This window comes from Prionailurus bengalensis, chromosome B3, assembly GCF_016509475.1.
Source record: "Prionailurus bengalensis isolate Pbe53 chromosome B3, Fcat_Pben_1.1_paternal_pri, whole genome shotgun sequence".
NCBI lineage: Eukaryota > Metazoa > Chordata > Mammalia > Carnivora > Felidae > Prionailurus > Prionailurus bengalensis.
The window spans coordinates 21,905,581-21,924,681 of record NC_057355.1 but is presented as its reverse complement, the minus strand read 5'-3'; the positions used below and the strand labels follow the sequence as shown (position 1 = coordinate 21,924,681).

Genomic DNA, 19,101 nt, shown 5'->3' with positions numbered 1-19,101 from the left:
AAAAAATGTAAATCCTTCACCAAGAAAAAAAAAATCTAATTCTACGGACATCCTTGAAAAAGGTCTCGTACAAAGGGAGAAAGGATGACAAGACTTCTCAGTGACCAGGTAGGGAGGCTGCCCAGCAACTGACACAAAAATCTGGAAAAGCTGAAAGGCACAGTGCATGAACAGGTAACACCAGAGACTCACCACAAATAAATGCAACAAATATAGACATTTCCTTCAGTTTGGGGTTGGTGAACTCCCCCCCCCCCCCAGTGATGGCAACAGTCCCGCTGCAGGGAAATGCTTTCGACACAGGTACACACAGGGTGTTGGCCATGAGGCCACAGGGCAGCCCGGCCCAACCCAGCAAGAATTCAGCCTATGTGGAGAGAAGGGGACCCAGGGGCCCTGCGTGCCCAGGATGAAGAAGGGACTCTGGATGCAGGCCTAGGTGTGAACTGCAGAGCAGTTCAAAGGACACACCACCAGCCAGGGCCACCTGGATCACCTCTACCGATGATAAAACGAAGGAAGTCAACTTTCAGCCTTCCGATGTACTCACCGGGCTCCTCCTCGATAGGGGCAGGTGACTACTGGGTAATAGACAGGGGGATGAAGCAGAGAGGCCCAAGGAAGCCCCAGGCAAAGGGCAAGGCCTGCACAAGAACCTGGGGCTGAGCTTCACCAGCACCTCCCAGGGCCCTGCGTGGCCTGGCACTCCCTCAGACAGCCAGCAGGGTGGCAGGAGGCCACCCAATCTGGCACATCCAGCCCAAGCTACGCACATATGGGCAGTTACTGTTTAACAACAAACACGCTGAAGCGTCACCTTGTACCAAGACGTAAAACTAGTTCACACCTTGGCCTCCCAGGAGAATCTGGCATCGGGTGAAAAGAGCACTGCTTAGGCTCAGAAAGACTTACAGGTCTCTCAGAGGACTTCTGGAAGCTCCAATTATGGGGATCTGAACACCCCAAGATAAGAGAGGCATCGCCCCCAAATTTTCCATGGAACATAATCAACCTCAAAACCAGTACAATCTTGGTGTGGTGTTTACATAAGTGCTCCCAGGGCCTGGACCCTCGCCAGCTGGCACGGCTGTCGGCAGTGGGGGCCCTTTGTGCCACCCCCACCCTGCCTCGCCAGGGCCTTGCCATAGTCTAAAAGAAAAAGTCAATGAATCACTGGAAGAAATGTTCTTCCTATGAAGGGAATATAAATGTTTATTAAGAAATTATAGGAACCAGGTCAGTCATTTTGGTATCTTAGTCACTCCAGCTAATTAAAGAAAAAATCAAAACAGAACGCCATCCCAGAAACTTGAGACAATGAGAACTTCTCTTGCCACAAGCACTTTGAGCCTCAGCTCCGCCAGTTGCCAAGGTGACCCACTGTTTACCTCTCATTGTGTAGGAGGCTGACAGCCCACCAGGCTACCTCCCAGGGAAGAGCTGCCAGGGCATCCCCAGAGGGTGCAAGGAGGAAGCCACAGCCGCTCCACAGGGTCTCCCAGGCTGAGCCTGGGCTACAGCACAAAGGAGAGGTATCTTCACTGGTTCTCCTCAAGTTCCTGGGGCCCTACTCACCCAGTACACCTTCCTGCCTTAGTCCTATGGGCTGGAAACCCCTGACAGCAAGTTAAAAATGTGCTTAGTCCTGGGGTGCAAGGAGGGAGAGGAGAGGAGAGGGGGAAGGGGAGGGGGAGGAAAAAGAGGAGGAAGGGAAAGGAGGAGGGGGAGAAAACGGAGAGGAGAGGGAAGGGGGTAAGCAGAACGGGGTGGAAGGAGGGGGGAAGGGAAGGGAGGAAAGGAAAGGAGCAAGAGAAGGGGGAGGTGGGCGGGGAACAGTAGGAAAGGGGAGAAAGGAGGAGAGGAGGGGAAGCAAGGAGCAGGAGGTGGTGGTGGAGTATGAGAAGTGAGGGCACACCAGGTTGCACACTCGGCTGGGTAGGCAAAGAGCTTCCATGCACCTGGCCTCATCCAGGCCCCCATACCAGACTGTCTGCCCCAGTGAAAAAGGTCAAGGGCAGAATGGCCTGAGAAGGAGAACTCCACCAGGGACCTGGACTGCACACCCTCCAGCTTGGCTCCTGGGTCCCCACCCTATCCAGCACATACTACTCCCTCCTTCTCTGCTCTTGCAAGGCCCTCGCTTTGAGGTGATACAGCCCCACTGGGGGTCATGAAGAAGAAACCATCCCTGCTGCAGCCTGTACCACCTGGCCAGATGCCTTGTGACTGGCTTACTTCCAAAGGAACAATCTCCTGAGCTTTGGGGGCAGCTGACAGTGCATGCGCACACACACACACACACACACACACACACACGCACGCACGCACACACATAAATATCTGTCTTCTGAGGCCATGGTGCAGTACTGAATGTGGGACAGGAGGGCCTGAGTGTGGGAAGGAGTCTCAGCTCAGATTCAAGGAGACCAGTGAGATCAGGGAAAGGGAAATGAAAGTGGAAGTTTTTCAAAGGCTAAAGTTAGTACACTTCAGAATGAGGCAACCCATCCAAAGCAAAATGCTAACATGTAACACCCACCAACCATCAAGGAAGAACAGCTTCAAATCAGAACCTAGAAGAAGCTGAGGCTGGATTTCCTTTGAGACCCAAAGACCTAACAGCAACTCAAGACAATGACCTTTGTGCTCACCACCAGGACAGCATAAGGCCTCTGATGGCAGACCCTAGCCCCACCCCAACAGAGAGGGCATGGCATAAAATTCTGATACTACATCTCCTCAGGATAAAAGACAGCATCCTGCAAAGCCCCTGGACCCTCCTCTTCACCCCAGAGGCCTATGGCCAATCAGCAATTTTAAATTTTTTTTTTCAACGTTTATTTATTTTTGGGACAGAGAGAGACAGAGCATGAACGGGGGAGGGGCAGAGAGAGAGGGAGACACAGAATCGGAAACAGGCTCCAGGCTCCGAGCCATCAGCCCAGAGCCTGACGCGGGGCTCGAACTCACGGACCGCGAGATCGTGACCTGGCTGAAGTCGGACGCTTAACCGACTGCGCCACCCAGGTGCCCCAAGCAAAGTAATTTTAGAAAGCAGGACATGCCATGCAAGCAGCCAAAAAGATGCACTCTGGAAAAGACTAGGAAACCTTGGGAAACTGCCCTTAACACACAGGGCTGCAAGCAGGAGTCTCTTCTGGGTCCCCACAGGCTGCTATGAGGGGCCGCCTCCTCCACCACACCATTCAGAGACAAAAATGGCAACTGATGAATAAGCACAAGGAAATCCAGAATGTGAAGCCACTGAAAGGAGCAGGCAAGATCTCCATGATGGGATGGAGAGGACCAGTGCATGGTGTCTCCAGGGCCCAGGTCCCCACCTACCCCGCCACCCGCCATTCAGTATTCCCGGACCACGGAGGGGTGTGGGGAGAGACACGGGGACCACAATGAATAGTGGACAAACCAGATGTGGCCAGTCAAGGGAATGAGGCCAACAGGCAGTAAGGCAGGAAAGCAGACAGCAGAATGTAAACTAAGACAACAGACTGCTAAGTAGCCAGATTGTCCATCACTTGTTACAAGGGCAACTATGTAATTAAAAAAAATAAATTAACATTTATTATTTCTCCTTCAATGAAAATACATTTGTTACCAGTAAGATGTCTGAGGTGCACCCATGGTGCCAACCCCCAGTTCCCAGACCCTTCCCTTAATCCCAGACATGGTCTTGAACAACTAGTCCAGCCAATGGCCCAGGTCAAACATCACTCTGTGCCAAGGACACACCTGGGCGCCTAGGCCCCTACTTCTCTCCCCTAAAGGGCTGAGCTCTAAGGCTCAAGTATGTCTCTTCTGTTTCCTCTCTTTCCCAACACTTCCTTGCAAAAACCTCTATTCTTGATCTGCCATTAACTAACTTCTACCTCTAGCCCCAAACCAAGTTCCCTTTATCCTTTGTGTGTGTGTGTGAGCAAGCATTTATACCATAAAAGAGAGTTAAAGACAAGTGAAAAAGTCAGAGAGGAAGTGTACAGGGTCCTACACATACTCAAGGAGAATGACATCAGTCCTACTAACACAAGAGTATCAGAAGGCCCCAATTTAGGCCCTTGACCACCAGCCAAGCTGTCTAGCCATCGCCTTGCTGATATCCCTCCACGTCGATGTGGTGGTCCTGGGTAGGGAGCAGGAAGCCCCCTGAGCTCCTCTAAGCCCCCTTCATCCTCTCCCCATTCCCAAGCTTCCTTCCAACTGGCCCCATGTTTGCAGGAGACAGCCATGTGCCAGAACTCCACCTTCAGAAGCTCCTGGGACAGGAGCCCAACAAAGGTACTGAACCATGTGCTCTCTGGTGAGTGATTTTTAATTTGGGCCCCTATTTCTTGCAAAGCTCTTCCATGATGTTCCCTGGGCTCTAGCTCCAAGGAGATGAGCTTGTACCCTGTGCTCAGGGGACCATGGGTCACCCACCCATGCAGGAAGGCCACACCCCTGTGGCAGCAGCACAGGGACATTTAATCTGAGGCATCAAGCCTCAGTGCTTTTCCAAACAGGTCACCTTGGGACAGACTGGCCAATCGCCACGGAGTGTGGCCAAGTTCCTGGTTAGCAAGTATTTTTGTGTGATGAACTTCAAAAAAGAAGAACAATAAACAGACGCCCCCACCCCCAACACACACACCCCAAAATAAAAACCTGTACCCTCTGTTCTGTTTGTCCAGGATGATGTTAGTTAAAACTATGGACTGGTCAAGGCTGCTCCCCCGACCATGCACACGATGTCCAACAGCAAATGGGATAATGTCCAGGCCCTGGGGCAGAAGGGGAACAGGAGCTGAATGGAAGGCACACCACTGCCAGGGCACACTAAAAGGGGCAAGGGGGATAGCAGGGCAGATGACCAACCTCTTTACCACAGCCTAGTTTCAGCTGAGGGGACTCCATGCCTCCAAGAAGGCTGACTGGCACAGGGCTGATCCACAGATGTTGGAAGACGGGATTGAGATCAAACTGAGTAAATGAACCAGAATCACAGGTCCCATGTAAACACGTTCCGGGCTTGGATGCAACATCAAACCAGAGAGCACATTTACGTGTGTGTAAGTGTAGCCAAATGACAGAGCTTTTGGTTGGGTGAAGATTTCTCTGTCTTACATCAAGTGCCTAGTGTCAAGTCACTGTCAAAAGAGTAAAAAATTAGCATTTGAGTCTCCATTATATTGACCTAGAACAGGGGAAGGCCTTCCAGGCTCAGAGTCCCCGCCAGGGGCCATGGCAGCCAAACCCCCACCACCCCCATCCTAGTCCCATCACAGCAGTCACTTCTCAACTGCCAAGCTGGAGACAACACTTCAAAGTTTATTTCCATTTTGATGGGAAGTTGACTTCTCAAGAAAATGACCCCACTTGGCGCTATGAAAGGGAAGTAAAACAGGCTTGGGTGTGTGAACTTAGATCAATATTTATTTTCTTCTGGAAAGCATGTAGAGACCCACCAAGATCCTAAGGGTATCACTGGCTGCAGGCCAACGCCCCCCACCCCCCCACCAGGCCTGGGGGATGGGTCACCTGTGGCCACAGAGCCAGGGTGAGCTAACTAAAGAAAAGGCTATAAGTACCATCTGGAAAGACTTTCATTCAAAATAAAATCAGGGAGTGTTGTTTGTTTGGGAAGGGAGCTCCTAAGACTAGGCTGAGCTGTCCTTTGACTATAAAAGGACTTCCAACAGCAGGACCCAGAAATGCCAGCACTTGTCCAGTCAATGGACTTGTCCAGTCGGAAGATGAAACAGAAACCTACCAGGTGGACCAGACAGAAGGGGGCTGAACAGAGATGGGCAGACACTGCACCTGCACCAACACAGCACCTGGCTGTACATGCAGGACCAGCAGCACCCTAACCCTCCAAAAACCCAGTCTTGGAGTGTCACCCTACCTACCAGTTACTTATTATCAGGAGGACCGTGTCCCTTTATAGTGAAGAGACCTGGCAGACGCCACTTTAACCACGTATGTGATCCAGCAATCAGACAACCTGACCACACGAGCCCCCACTGTGGTGCGTGCAAGTGCCCAACATTATATGACCTGTGTCGTATTTCCCACCAAAAACTGTTTATGCTAAATCTAATCAGGGGGAAGCAATCTGACAAATCCAGACTGTGGGATGTTCCACAAGACAACTAATCTGGATCCCTAAAATGCCAATACAACAAAAGGCCAAGACTGTCCCAGACTAAAGGAAACTAAAAAGACATGCCAACCATACACAATGTGTGATGAACTGGATTCCAGACCCTACATGGGACATCTTGGCGATCATTAGGAGAAGTGAATATGGACTGTATGTTACATAATATGTACTATTTAAAGAGAGAGGAGAGATAGGCAAGGGAGAAAATACAGTAGAGAAAGGGAAAAAAGGGATAAAAATAAAAGGGTGACAAATATTTAACTGAGGAGTCTAGAGGAACGTATGAGCGTTCACTGTATTACTCCCTTAACATTTCACAATAAGAATTTGTGAGGGAAGCAGTGTGCTTGGGACAGGAAGACTTCTAAATACCAGGAGGCACCTGCCCTCCCCTGGAACACAGGTCCAGGCAGGAAGAGCAGCCAGGCACAGCGGGCAGACCCAAACTCAGAAGTGTGGCTGCCCAGGCACAAACCTCAGCTCCCCCTTCATTTGCTGTGTGACTGTGGGCATATTTCTTAATCCATCTGGGCCTTGGCATCATTATTTGAGGACTAGTAATAACAACAGTACCTATTTCATAGGGTCCTGTGAAGATTAAAAAGCTTATGAGGAATGAATGCAAACAGAACAATGCCTGTCCCTAGCAAGCAGCCTGCTATTAGATACAACAGAGAGCTGAGTGTATCATCCCTGAAGTTTTCATTTCAAAAATGAGTTTAACTGCTTTCTTAAAGCATAAACCAGACACACTTTAATAGTGCCCTGATATGTCAAGACCGCTGTTACAAATGTCAGTTATTATAGAATGCAGGCCTAGGGGACTACTGAGGAGGACTACAGGCCCCTCCACAAACAGCGCCACATTCGTTCCAGCACAGTGTGGCTGGGTTGGGTTTCTTGAGTTATAGATTTAGATACACGTGCATAAACACACATATACATATTAATAACTTGTTGGCTTATTTCCTTCCTTGGTTGTAGCTGCTATCTTATCTCCCCTTTCCCTTTTTAACTTGCTACATCTAGGAACCTAACGACCAACTCAATTCAGAATAAGGTCAAAGCAAACAGGCCCTTACAGTGTCGGGGCTGTCATGAGCTCATTTCAGTGAGCAGACTTCACAGTGCCAACTCTGAAGGGGCGGGGCTGTCTTCCAGATTTGAAGCCTTGCACATGGTACCTCTGGTTAAGTCAAGGGTGGTCCTGTCAGATTGCTCACACAGGAAGGGCTCCAGCCCTCTTTTAGCCAGGGGAGGGACAGTTTCAAAAGGCATCACATCAGTCCCTCCCCCAGTGCCAACAAGCCAGGAGGCACTTCAGGGTGCGAGGGCACAGCTGACTGCTGCAGGGGTTGAGCCCTTACCCAGGCTAGGCTGCAGGGTAAGCCAAGTAAAGATGGCAGGAGGGGGACACCTGGGTGGCTCAGCAGGTTAAGCGTCCGACTTAACCTCAGGTCATAACCTCAGGTCATGATCTCACAGTTTGTGAGTTCAAATCCCACATCAGGGTCTCTGCTGTCAGCACAGAGCCTGTTTCGGATCCTCTGTCTCCCTCTCTCTCTCTCTGCCCCTCCCCCCTCAGTTCTCGTTCTCTTTCTCTCTCTCTCTCTCTCTCTCGCAAAATAAGTAAAAAAAATTAAAAAACAAACAAAAAACAGATGGCAGCAGGAGAGCTGGTCTGAGCCGTGAGAGAGTAATGGTGGTTTTAGGGTTGTTTTAAATGTTCTCAATATGATGATCTCACATGTGCAAAAGAAGAACTGGAAGAAGTAAAAAAAAAAAAAAAAAAAAGTCAGCAACACAGCAGGAACTTCAGTACTGGGGAGACCAAGACCTCCATCTATTTCCTTTAAAAACATAATGTGCTATTTCCTTTAAAAACATAACATGTCTTTTAAGTTAACATGGTAACTCCACAATGCATGTAAATGCTGTCTACACTACTATCAATAACACTGCCAGGTCTCAATCCTACAGAAATGCCAGCTCCTCTGCACCAACACACACACTGGATTCTACTGCCACAGGCATGAAACGATAAAAAATGAGAAGGCAACATAACTATCCTTTCAAGATAAAGGCTAAACAAGTTGTGGTACAGTCACGCAGCCACACCTGGGAATACCATGCAGCCCAGATAAAGAACGAAGGTGCCTTGTTAAATAAGCACACAGAAAAAAAGCCTGTGGTAGATTATATTTGCTAGGATCCTACATGTATAGTTTTCAGATGTCTGTGTGGATGCACATGCATGCATACATGCAAATCCACTAAAAGGGTCTGTAAAGGGAGACACCAACAGGAGGTGATAGTGGTTAGCCAGAGGAAGAGAAGGCTGGCACATTCTGTCTACACACTTCTGCATTGTTTGAAGTTTCACAACTGGCAGTCTGGGACTATGAGGGAGATGGGACGGGACCCACCAGCGTGGATGTGTCCCGAACAAAGTGCTGGCCCTCTGCCAGCATGGCTTTGCCCTGGGTGAAGGAGATCCCCGCCACTCACTCCCTGACAGGCTGCCTGTCCAAGGCAGCTGCACCAGGAACCACCTTCGAGGAGTACATGGGAGGAATGTGGTTAGAAACCAGGCTCTATAGCCAGAGTTTGTGTTGGGGGAGGGGACCTAAATACCCTGCCCCAATAATCTCACTCATGATCAAATCCCTTGTTCGGTGGCTAAACTTCAAACTAACCCCACCCAAATTATTACAGGAAATGGCTGAGAATGCAATCTTAACTCTACCTCCACCTCCAAAAAGAGGGCCAGGTGACCAGGCATGTCTCTGGATGTCTGCAGGAGGGAGGGGCTGTACACAACACAGTGCCCCCCTGTCCAGCAAGGCCCCCAGAGCTGCTGAAATGGGCCCAGCTCATACAGCATGCAATTGGATTTTTAGCTCCTAGTGCTGCAAGGAAAACAGGGCACAGAGACATTCTGAAAATGATTCTTTGCGGGAACAAATAGGTAGGAATGTATTCAAGGCATCTCTGCCAAGAAAGACTGAGTGGCCATTACTGCTGGGGACCCGCCAAGCCCCACCACTCCAGACAACAAGCAGGAATCTCCTGGCTGGCTCAGGTGGAGATCTGCCCTCAGAAGGCCAGAGGCCATTCCTTCTCAAAGTCCTTGAATGTTCACATCAAAGCCCTTCAGCCTCCAAGAAAACATGTTCCTGGTCTTGCTACTCCCCAAGGCAAGACTTAGCAAATTCCCAGATCTGGGCTGGAAATTCTGATTAGCTAAATAATAAGTGCCTTAGGAAAAAAAAAAAAAAAAAGCAGCTTGGGTTGCAAAAATGTGAGTGTCTTTGTTTGATCACGTGTTTGCTTAACATTAACAATTACCTAAATGTGACAGGGTAATCAGTCCTCAGGACACTGCCACACAACTAAGCAGGCCAGGCAGCTCTGGGAGATCGTAGCAGTCAGGGAAGTCCAGGTCTCCCCAGAGTCAAGGCTGAGGCTTGTACTTCCCAAAGGGTTCTCAAACACACAGCCTCATTTCCCACAGACCTTCCAAGTGGTCAGGCGAGACATGACCAAGCTGCAGGGAGGTCTGGGGACCCGTCCTTGGTCACAGAGCTAGACAGAGCAAGTTATGAACTGCCTTCTTGGCTAAAGTGATTTTGATATTCACCCTCTGCCATGAAATTGCTGCAGGTGGGTGGGTTGGGGGGTGGTGGGTTGCTCCTAGTGGAGTAGAGGGCCTGGCATGACCTGAACCATTGTCGGCAGAGACCCCCCAGAAAGCTGATGGAAGCACACAAACCAAACCACAGCTATCTCAGAACCGGGGGCTGCTGCTCAGGTCTTCCCAGGGTAGCCTGGCCCCTTGGTCACCCACTGTGGCCTGTGGGCTACCCTTGTCTCCTCTACCAACACCAGTTAATTATGTTCTGCACACTTGGGGACAGGCTGGAAATGGGCTCCCTAGTCATGCCCTCCACCAGAAGCTGAACCAGACTCCCTCCAGAGGTGAGTTCTTGGTTCATAATCAGATTCACCTGGGGCACCACTTAAACTGTAGTGTTTGGCTGAAGGTCAGTATTTGGGACCTGGAAATCTACATCTCCTCAGGTAGGGCCTCATGTTTCTGCACACAGGGACGGCAAGCCCCGTTCCCTGCTCTTAGACACAGCACACTACAGTCAGAGTGTTGGTTCCATCCTCTTCTGCTTGCTTCGGGTTTCAGAGCACCCCCAGAGAGGCTGGGTTCCACCCCACTGAGGGAGACCCGAGTTCTTATTGCCTCGGAGCTATCATCTAGCCAAGGGGCCCACTCAGGAACACTACAGCCTGGATCAGGGGGCAAGCAAACCCAGACGCTATCCTCCAGCTAAGGCCCCCATCCAAGCCTGCCCGGTCCGTGACAGCGAGCCCCGGCCCTCAACCAGCCCCTCCACAATTCTCGAACCCGACTAGCCGAGTGGAAAGCCACGGTGGAACGGGACGCAGAGAGTCTCCTATCCTTAAATTACCTGCCCAGTACTGGCCTCGCCCCCTCAAGGAGGTCCTCGAGCCACGCCCCATGCACTGCCCCCGCCCCCGTAATCTGGGTGCTACAGGATCCGAACGTAGTTTGGCCCCTCCTCCACGGCCACACCCACCCTGGCAGTAAGGTTCCCAGTCTGAACCAACACCCCTACACTAACCCCACCCCCTATCTCGGTCCACACACCCTAAATTCCGACTGAGAAATGAGTAGAATGGCCCCGCCTTCACCCTCGACCCCACCACCGGCCGAGCTATCTGGGGCGGCCACAGCAAGGGACCAAAACCGCGGGGGCAGCTTCTGAGGTAAAGATTTGTCTGAGATCCGCTGGCCTTGACACCTGCAGACCTGGAGACAGCTCAGTTCCAAATTTACCAGGAGACGGGGGTCCTTCAGCTCCAGGGTCTTCAGGACTGCAGTTTTTAGCTAGCTTCCGAACTATTGTACAAATGTGAAGTCTAAATCTTTGATAACAAGGTAACAGTATATTTATACGGGTTTTTTAACCTGCTCCAAATGCGAAAGAATTAAGTGTACCAGAAGACTTAACGTGAGCCCAGAGGAAATACACAATTCTTTAAGCCAAACTGAAAGCGAAAGATTACCATCCCTTAAAACATTGTTCCCACCTTTGTGTTTAAAAAAAGAAAAACAACTACGAGGTCCCTGGTCCGCTGAGGCCGCCCGTCCCGGTACTGGTGCCGCCCGCACGCATCCGGCAACCGGCAGGTGAGAGCAGGGCCGGGAAGAGGGAGGCGCACACGGCCGGCAGTGAACAGGGCGCTCCTTTCTGGAGAAAGCGCCCCCAGGCCGAGGAGACCCCTCGGGTCGGGCGCGCCCCCGCCGGCCGGATGGGCGGGGCTCCCACAAAGAGCCTCCGGCGGGGAACCGGGGCCGCCACCCGCGTCGGCCGCCGCTGGCTCTGGTTTGGACAAATTAAACCTTAGAGCGCTGGAAAAATTACAGGAAGAGGAGAGTGAAGAATGTGCCGAGTGGCTGGAGGGAGCCCTGTCCCCGCGTGAACTTCGCCCGCCGCTCGCCCGGGCCGGGCCGGGCGGGTCCCTCCCATCCCGAGCGCGCGCCCGGCGGGCGAGGGAGGGGCCGGCAGGGGAGGGGCCGGGCGAGGGCACCCCGCCTCCCCCGCGGCCCCGGGGCGCCCCCACCGCCTGTCTCCCAGAGCAGCACGCGCGGCCCCCACCCAGCTCGCCCGCACCTGCTCGCACCGCCCCCCGGCCTCGGCGGGGTCTACGCCCGCAGCCCAGATGACGACATCCGCCCCCGCGGCCCCGCCCGAGAGTGCCCGGGGAGGGGGCGTGCCCGGCGGGGGCGCGGTCGCCGGGCGGGCGCCGGCTCCCAGCTCCCGGACCCGCCTCGCTCGGCGCGCGGGGCCGGCCGCGGGACCGTGTGGCGGGGGGGAAGGGGCGAGGCCCCGACCGTTCCCGGCCCCACCGCCCCTCGCGCCCGGCCGGCGGCTCCGGGGGCGTGGCCCGGTGGCTTGCGCTGTCCCCGTCCGCGCTCTCTGGGCGCCCGGGCGGCCCTACTGACCTGTGTGAGTTCTCAGGTGCGCCTTGAGGTGCGAGGATTTCCCGTAAACTTTCTCGCAGCCCGCGTAGTGGCACTTGTGCTTTCTCTGCGGGGATTCGAGGTCGGCGCGACTTCGGCCCCGCCGGCCCCTTTGTCTGAGGCCGGGTTCGCCGCTCCCCGCGGGCCCTGGCTCCCGCTCGGGCTCCAGCCCCGCCTCGAGCTCGGCCTCGGGCTCGCTCCACGCGGGGCTGAGGGGCGCGGCCGCCGCACCTTCGCCGCCGGGGCAGGCGGGCTCGGGGGCGGGTGGCGGCGCAGGCGGCAGGCGGCAGGGGGTCCTCGCCTTCCGGGCCGCGGCGCCCTCTCTGCGCTCCGCCGGGGCGGGCGCCGGCGCTTGCTGGTTGAGGTCCGCCAGGATCCGCGCCACCACGAAGAGCGAGGCGCTGTCCTTGCCGTCGCGGCGCTCCTCGACGCGGGGCAGCGTGGCGGCGACAGCGGCGGCCGCGCCTTCGGGTCCGGGCTCCGGCCCTTCCCGCGGCCCGTGCACAACCGCGCGGCTCGACATGGACACGAGGCACTCGGCGGCGAAGTGGTCCACATAGGCGGCGGCTGCCATGCTTCGGTCTCCGGCCGGCGGGCCGGCGGCACTGCTGGTCGCTGCGAGTCGTCAGCGGCGCATCCGCACCCACGGCCTCCGGAGAGCGGGCGGGGGGCGGGGGCGCGGCGCGCCCTCTCCGCGGGCTGGGCTAGGCGCGCAGCCGCCTCTGCCGTCACCCGCGCGGCTCCGCGTCCGCGAGGCGCCCGCCCGGCCGGGCACCAAAGAGTGAGCGCATGGGGGGCGCGGGCCCGTGGGGTCCCCGCGCGGCGTCAGAGGCGGCCTGTCCTAAGGATGCCGAGCAGCGACGTTAGTGACTGTCTCGCCAAGTCGCGGCCGCAGCCTCGCCGCGCATTGTGGCAGGCGGGACAGCCGCCGTGCGCGCGCCGCGGCTCGGTGTGGGCGGCCCGGCCCCGGGGGTGGGCGGGGCCGGGGCCACATCTGGACCCGACGTCAGCCCCCAGCCACATCCTGGCGGCGCAGGTTACAGGCGGCGGCGGCCGCGGGGAACTGCGCGCGCGGAGGGGGCGGGGATCCCAGAGCGCGCACCGTCAGGATACAGCAGTCGCGCGCCCGCGCCTGGGGAGGGGGCGTGGCCTAGGCCAGGGGCGGACGCCGTTGGTTCGTAGGTAGGCGGCCGGACCAATCCGGGCCGCAAGAAGGACCGGCCCGGCCTCGGGGCCTGCCCTCGCCAATGGGCGTGCCCTCTTGGCTGGCGGGAGGAGGAGCGGAAATTTGAGCCGGGAGCTGGGCACGCTGACGCAGGACGTCCGAGGGCGGCGGGCCGGGGCGTGGCTGCGTGGGGGCCGCTCTCCACCCCCCACCCCCAAGCGGCGGGGAGCCCGGGGGGGCATTTTCCTGCCAGGGCTTCTGTGTGGTGGCGGCCTGGAACCCCGGCGTGAAAGTGAGCCCTCGGCAGGGCGTCCCTTTGTCCCTCTATCCCTGCCTGTGAGGGGCACCAGGGATGGGTGCGCCTCGGCGAGGCTTGCCTCCGCTTCTCTTCCAGAGCGACGTTTGCACGGCAGGGAGGCGTGTCCGCTCAGGCTGGGCGCGAGGCAGCAGGCCTGGCCTGGGGGCGGAAAAACTCCTCGTGCACCCCGCCGCAATAGAGTTCCTGGGTGGCCGCGTCTCGAGACCCATGCCGTTCGCCCCCTCCGTGCTCTTTCTCTCCTGAGCTCCGGGCAATGGTGCGGCCAGGCTGGGAGCGAGGTCACGGGTGGGGCGGGGCCTCTACCGCTGGAAGGATCGGCTGCTCCCCAAACTGGTCCCGGGCGGCTAGGGACCCGAAGGGGACCGCGCTGCTGGTGAGCCTAGGTCAGCCGGAGCCGAACTGGCCCCAGGCTGGTGGTTAAGCTGACAACGTGGGTGACGTGCCCACCGCGTCCTGTGCTTGCAGGAGTGAACTACGTGCTGGTGCAGCCGGCGCCGCTGTTCAGGGAACGCGGGGCCCCTTCCTCCTCCCCGCCCCAGGCCTGCAGCCAACTTCTCTAGGCTGCCCCTCTCCCACCGCGGTGGAGAAGGCTTCAAACGCCACCAGCTGCGAGGACCCCGCCCATCACGCCCCACCCACTGTCTGGGCCTCCCGAAGGAAATACTCTACTGCGCCGGGTCCGCGCGCACTGCTTGCCCTGCCCCTGCCAACTTGCCCTTGACTTTCACAGTCGCCCCCATTCTCCAACCCTCGGCCCCGCCGTTCTTATACAGGCCTAGGCCATCACTGAAGAAGTCAGTACATAACTTACTACTGCCGCAGAATGGAGCGCAGCCACCGCTGCTCCGGACCCTTCAGGCAGCCCCTGAACCACAAGACCCCCCGCCCCCCCCCCCCAACCACAACACCGAGGCCTGGGATTGCAGTCCCTGGGTGGTTTGCCCAGGGCGTTCGCACGTGTCAGCTGACAGCAAGGGAAGCCTGCTGGATGAAGGCAGCCCAGGCACTCAAACCCTGTGGACCTGAGAAGAGTGGTGGGTGGGGCAAGGTCATCCTGCGCACAAATTAAGACCAGCCATTTCTCACCAAATTAATTTGGGGCCTGGATAGAAAAAACTTCTTTCCAGGTAATGAAGAAAGAACTGAGACAGACCATTCTCTGTTTCATGTTATGGTGAACCGTAAACTAGCCTGGACGACTGAGCACCCTGGGTGTCTGTAACTGAAACCCTACACTTCCCTCTCACTGATAATTTGGTGCGCCCTGGGAAGACTATGGGACAGAGTGGGGGGGGGGGGGAGGGGAGGGGGGAAGGAGGGGTATGCTGGGATGGGCTCTGGAAAGGCATCCGGGTCAAGTCCCTCTAAGAGGGGCTCTTCTTGGCAGGAAGTAATCATTTTGCCAGGCAGATTGTGTTGATGACATTTAAGAGATTTGTGTTCTGACCAAATAATGATTCAGAATGTTCCTCTAATCCCACCACATGTCATAATCAGTCACTTCGTTAAGGATGGAGCTGGCCCTACACCGACTTGCCAGCACCCATCCCCTCTCAGCCAGGGGAATTCTGCCCAGTTTTTGAGGTACCACATCTCTCTGGTTTCTCCATGACCTCTGCTGGTACATCCCAGCCTGCACACACTCTGGTGGTCCTCCCACAAGTATGCACTGTTCTAGACATTGGGCCACAGCCATGGACAAGACCCCTGCCCTGGGCGAGGTGAAGCCAGCCTGGGTCAGAGGTCTTCTGCGCTGACACACAGCCCACCCCCATCCACAGCCTAAAGCATTCCCTAGGGCTCTCCAGGAGTGCTGAGTGCAGCCTCCCTAAGGGTTTCCCCTGTGCCCTGTGGCATTCTGGATGCAAAACTCAGGGCTTTGGCTGGCTTCTCAGGCAATTGATCCTTGTTCACTGAAAGCCTCAGGGCCTGCCGCCTTTACCATGTAGAAATATCTTCCAGTATCCAGAGATACAGTTCTTTTCCTCAGAGCTAGGAGTCCATGTTTCTCTTGCTAAATAGGATTTTGTCAGACATAGCTCATGTATAGATGAGGATGGGTGGGGATCAAGTGTCAGAAGAAAGGAACAGAATATTCAAAAGCAGAGTAGGGAAGATCAGATGAGAACAAGTAGATGGAGACATGTCTGGGGAGTAAAGAGGTTAAAGCCTGAAAAGGTGACTGGGGTTTCTGGTAAAGGTGGTGGACTGACTCTTACCTTCTAGAGCCCCCTGAAACAACAGCAGGTTTGTTTGTTGTAAGGCAGAAATTGGCAAGGACGGGGAGAGGAAGGGAGGATGTAACGACGACACAATTTTTGAAGCTGAAATACTTAGCAGACCAGAGTACATGAAATCCCAAAACGATAGCCAGGAAAGAAAGCCAAGAACAAACTGGAATCTCCAGAAGTTTCACGAATGGGTGGCAGTAGGCACCTCTGGACATGAATGTGAATGAGGGGCTAAAATAAGAATAAGGCTGAAAGCCTTATTAAGAAGAATTGAGTTGCCCAGATCCCCTCCCTAATTCTGTGCGGCCTACGCCGTCCTGGAAAATTATTATCTAAAGAAGGTAAAAGGGAGCATCTTGGTTGGGAGACACCAGGCACAACTGACAGCTTAGGAACAGGGAGATTAAATGAGCACATAGATACTGGATACTGAGACCAACCTCTGTCCCCCTTTGGGATTGCAGATTACAGGAGCCAGGAGACAAAGGGTCTTTCTGGGGCATCAGATCAGGCCAAGGGGAACACCTAAACTTCCTGACATCTGTGGTTGTCCAGCTAAGCCAGATCACCCAAAGGAGAGGCCACTGTTAATAAGCCCCACACATGTGTACAGAGTTTCTAATCAGTCTTTTACAGACCGCCAAAGCTGACCTGGCATCTCAGGAAAGCCTTGTGTCATAAAATCTAAAGCCCCAGTGGATTTTTTTTTTTAAACAACTTGGAAGAAACAGAGACTAGCAGAGAGAAGTACACGTCAACATAAGTACCAATAACGTCATCAGAGAAATTAAGATATTGCAACCCATGAAGGCAGGACACATATAAAGAAACATTCAGAGAACAAACAAGCAAAAACAGTTCTTGGAAATTGAAAATAAGATATCAGAAAGGAAAAAGAAAAAAAAAACTCTCAAGAGAGGGAAGAGAAGGCACAGGTGAGGAAATCCCTGTAAAAGTAGAACAAAAAATAACCCCCAAAATTGGAAATAGAGAAAAAAGAAGACCATACAGAAAGTCCATTGATCAAATCATAGGAACCAGGAAAGAATGACCAGAGAAAAAATACAGGGAGTGGGCAGAGTCATCAAGGAATTAATCCAAGAAAAGTCTCCACTACTGAAGAATGTGTGTTGAAAGAGCCCTCAGGGAGCCCAGCACATTGGGAAAAAATAGCCCTACCCCAAAGCAGATCTCTGTTCAAGTTCAGAATAATGGGGACAGAAAGTGTCCTGACAATAGAAGCAGGTCACTTAGAGACTGTCAGGAGTCAGAATGGCTGTGGGACTCTCCATAACAAGTAGAAGTTAGAAGGCAAGGGGCAAAGCCTTGGGAAATCTAAAGCAAAATTATCTTCATGCAGACAAAGTACAAACCAAATGTTTTGAGATGCACGATATCTCACAAAATTTACCTTCCATGCATCCTGTGTCATTGTAGGAAGCTACCAGCAATAACGATTCTTCCAAAATGAAGACTTCAGCCAATAAAGAGGGAGGTATGCAGTCCAGGAAGCAGGCAATCCCCACAGGGGGCCACTAGGCCAAGCTGGAGCAGGTCAGAAGCTCTGGGGACACCTCTTCACAAGGTAAAATAGAATCCCTATAGCAGTCAGGAGAGGCTGGGCCATGCTGCAGTGCAAACAACCTGCAAATCTCCAAGGTTTATTTCTGGCCATGCTGCGAGTCTATAGTGAGGCACCCAGGGACAGGTAGGTTGATGAAACAGTCCATCTAGAACATGCTGGTCATCATGGCAGACCAAGACCCACGGTGAGAGCCCTGACCCAGACGTGTCACTCATGCCTTCTTTCCCACACACAAAATCTACTCTCTCCCACCCCAAGTGGGCCTGATCCACTTTCATGAGCCTTTTAAATTTGAATCTGGAGGCCAGGGACAGGGAAATCCAAAACCAAAAGATGACAGGGTTTCAAGGTGAAGGAGACTCTGCAGTCTCCCTGGAACATAGTCCAGTTCCATAAGAGGCTCAGTGGTTTCCTCATGTGTGTGGTTCATGTGGGTGGCTCTTCTTAGTCTAGAAACCTATGATCTGAAGACAAGTTGTCTGTGCCCTCCACACCCACCCCACCGCTCCTCAAATACACAATCCCAACACACAGTGGTAGAAATGGACAGGATAACACAACAAACTCCCTGATTCATAAAGCAGAGGAGTGGAGGAGTCCCAGTAGATGGTGTCCTTAGCAATTCTAAAATCCAGCTAGACAGATATTTTCCCCTGCTCAGGAGTGAGGATATTCCTGGAATTATCCCAATCCTGCTGTCTGGGAGGGACTGGCCAGTCACTGTTCCTTGGAGTCTTGTTTCACCCTTAGGGGTTTTCTTCGTTATCATCTTCCTCCTCTGCACTGGTGGGGGGCCGGGCATTGGAAATACACCTTCCTTGGGGGCTGGGCAATTCCCAGCCCACTTCCGTCTGTAGAAGGTTGGAGATTAAGGGTAATTATAAATTCCAGCCACAAGCTCTATCAGTCCTTGTATGTGGTTTCTTTGGCACTACTAGTTTCTCTCAAAAATATAGTTAGCTTCTCTTCTTTTTATTCTTAAATTACTATATTTTCAGAATATTTTCAACAGAACACTGTTGTAAACATGGGGAAGACAAGAAATATAGTCTATGTGTGTCATTTAAAAATAGAACAGATGTGAGAGGCATTTTAGATATGATTTCTTAAGATACATAGGCTCTAGAACAAACAGTTAAGTTTTTACCATTTTAATCCATATAAGAATGCAACGAAATTCAAGTTTCAATGGTGATGGCTACATGTCTCTTTGGTAAAAATATTATAACCAAGGAAGAATTTTGAAATATTCTGCAATGAAAATAAAAAGGTAACTATAGATGGTGTATTTATACAGCATATGAGATGCATATTTAAAGGTTTTTTTTTTTTAAATGTTTATTTAGTTTTGAGAGAGAGAACATGAGCAGAGGAGGGAGACGCAGAATCCAAAGCAGGCTCTGAGCTGTCAGCACAGAGCCCAACACAGGGCTCAAATTCAGGCACCACAAGATCATGACCTGAGCTAAAGTTGGATGCTTAACCAACTGAGCCACCCAGGTGCCCCTAAAGGTCTTTTAATGCCTTAAGACTTGAGAACACTAAAGATACAGAGGGACATTATCAACTTGCAAAGTCATAGGTCT

General features: G+C 53.4%; 1 protein-coding gene across 1 annotated transcript in view; it reads right to left on the bottom strand.

Annotated features, from left to right (window-relative positions):
* Positions 1-13,287, bottom strand: part of KLF13 (Kruppel like factor 13) — a 51,067-nt gene extending 37,780 nt beyond the window's left edge. The window contains exon 1 of the mRNA XM_043554862.1: positions 12,198-13,287. Coding sequence (XP_043410797.1) covers positions 12,198-12,789 — 592 coding nt within the window. The 5' untranslated portion in view covers positions 12,790-13,287. The remainder of the gene's footprint in view (positions 1-12,197) is intronic.
* Positions 13,288-19,101: the final 5,814 nt, after the last annotated feature.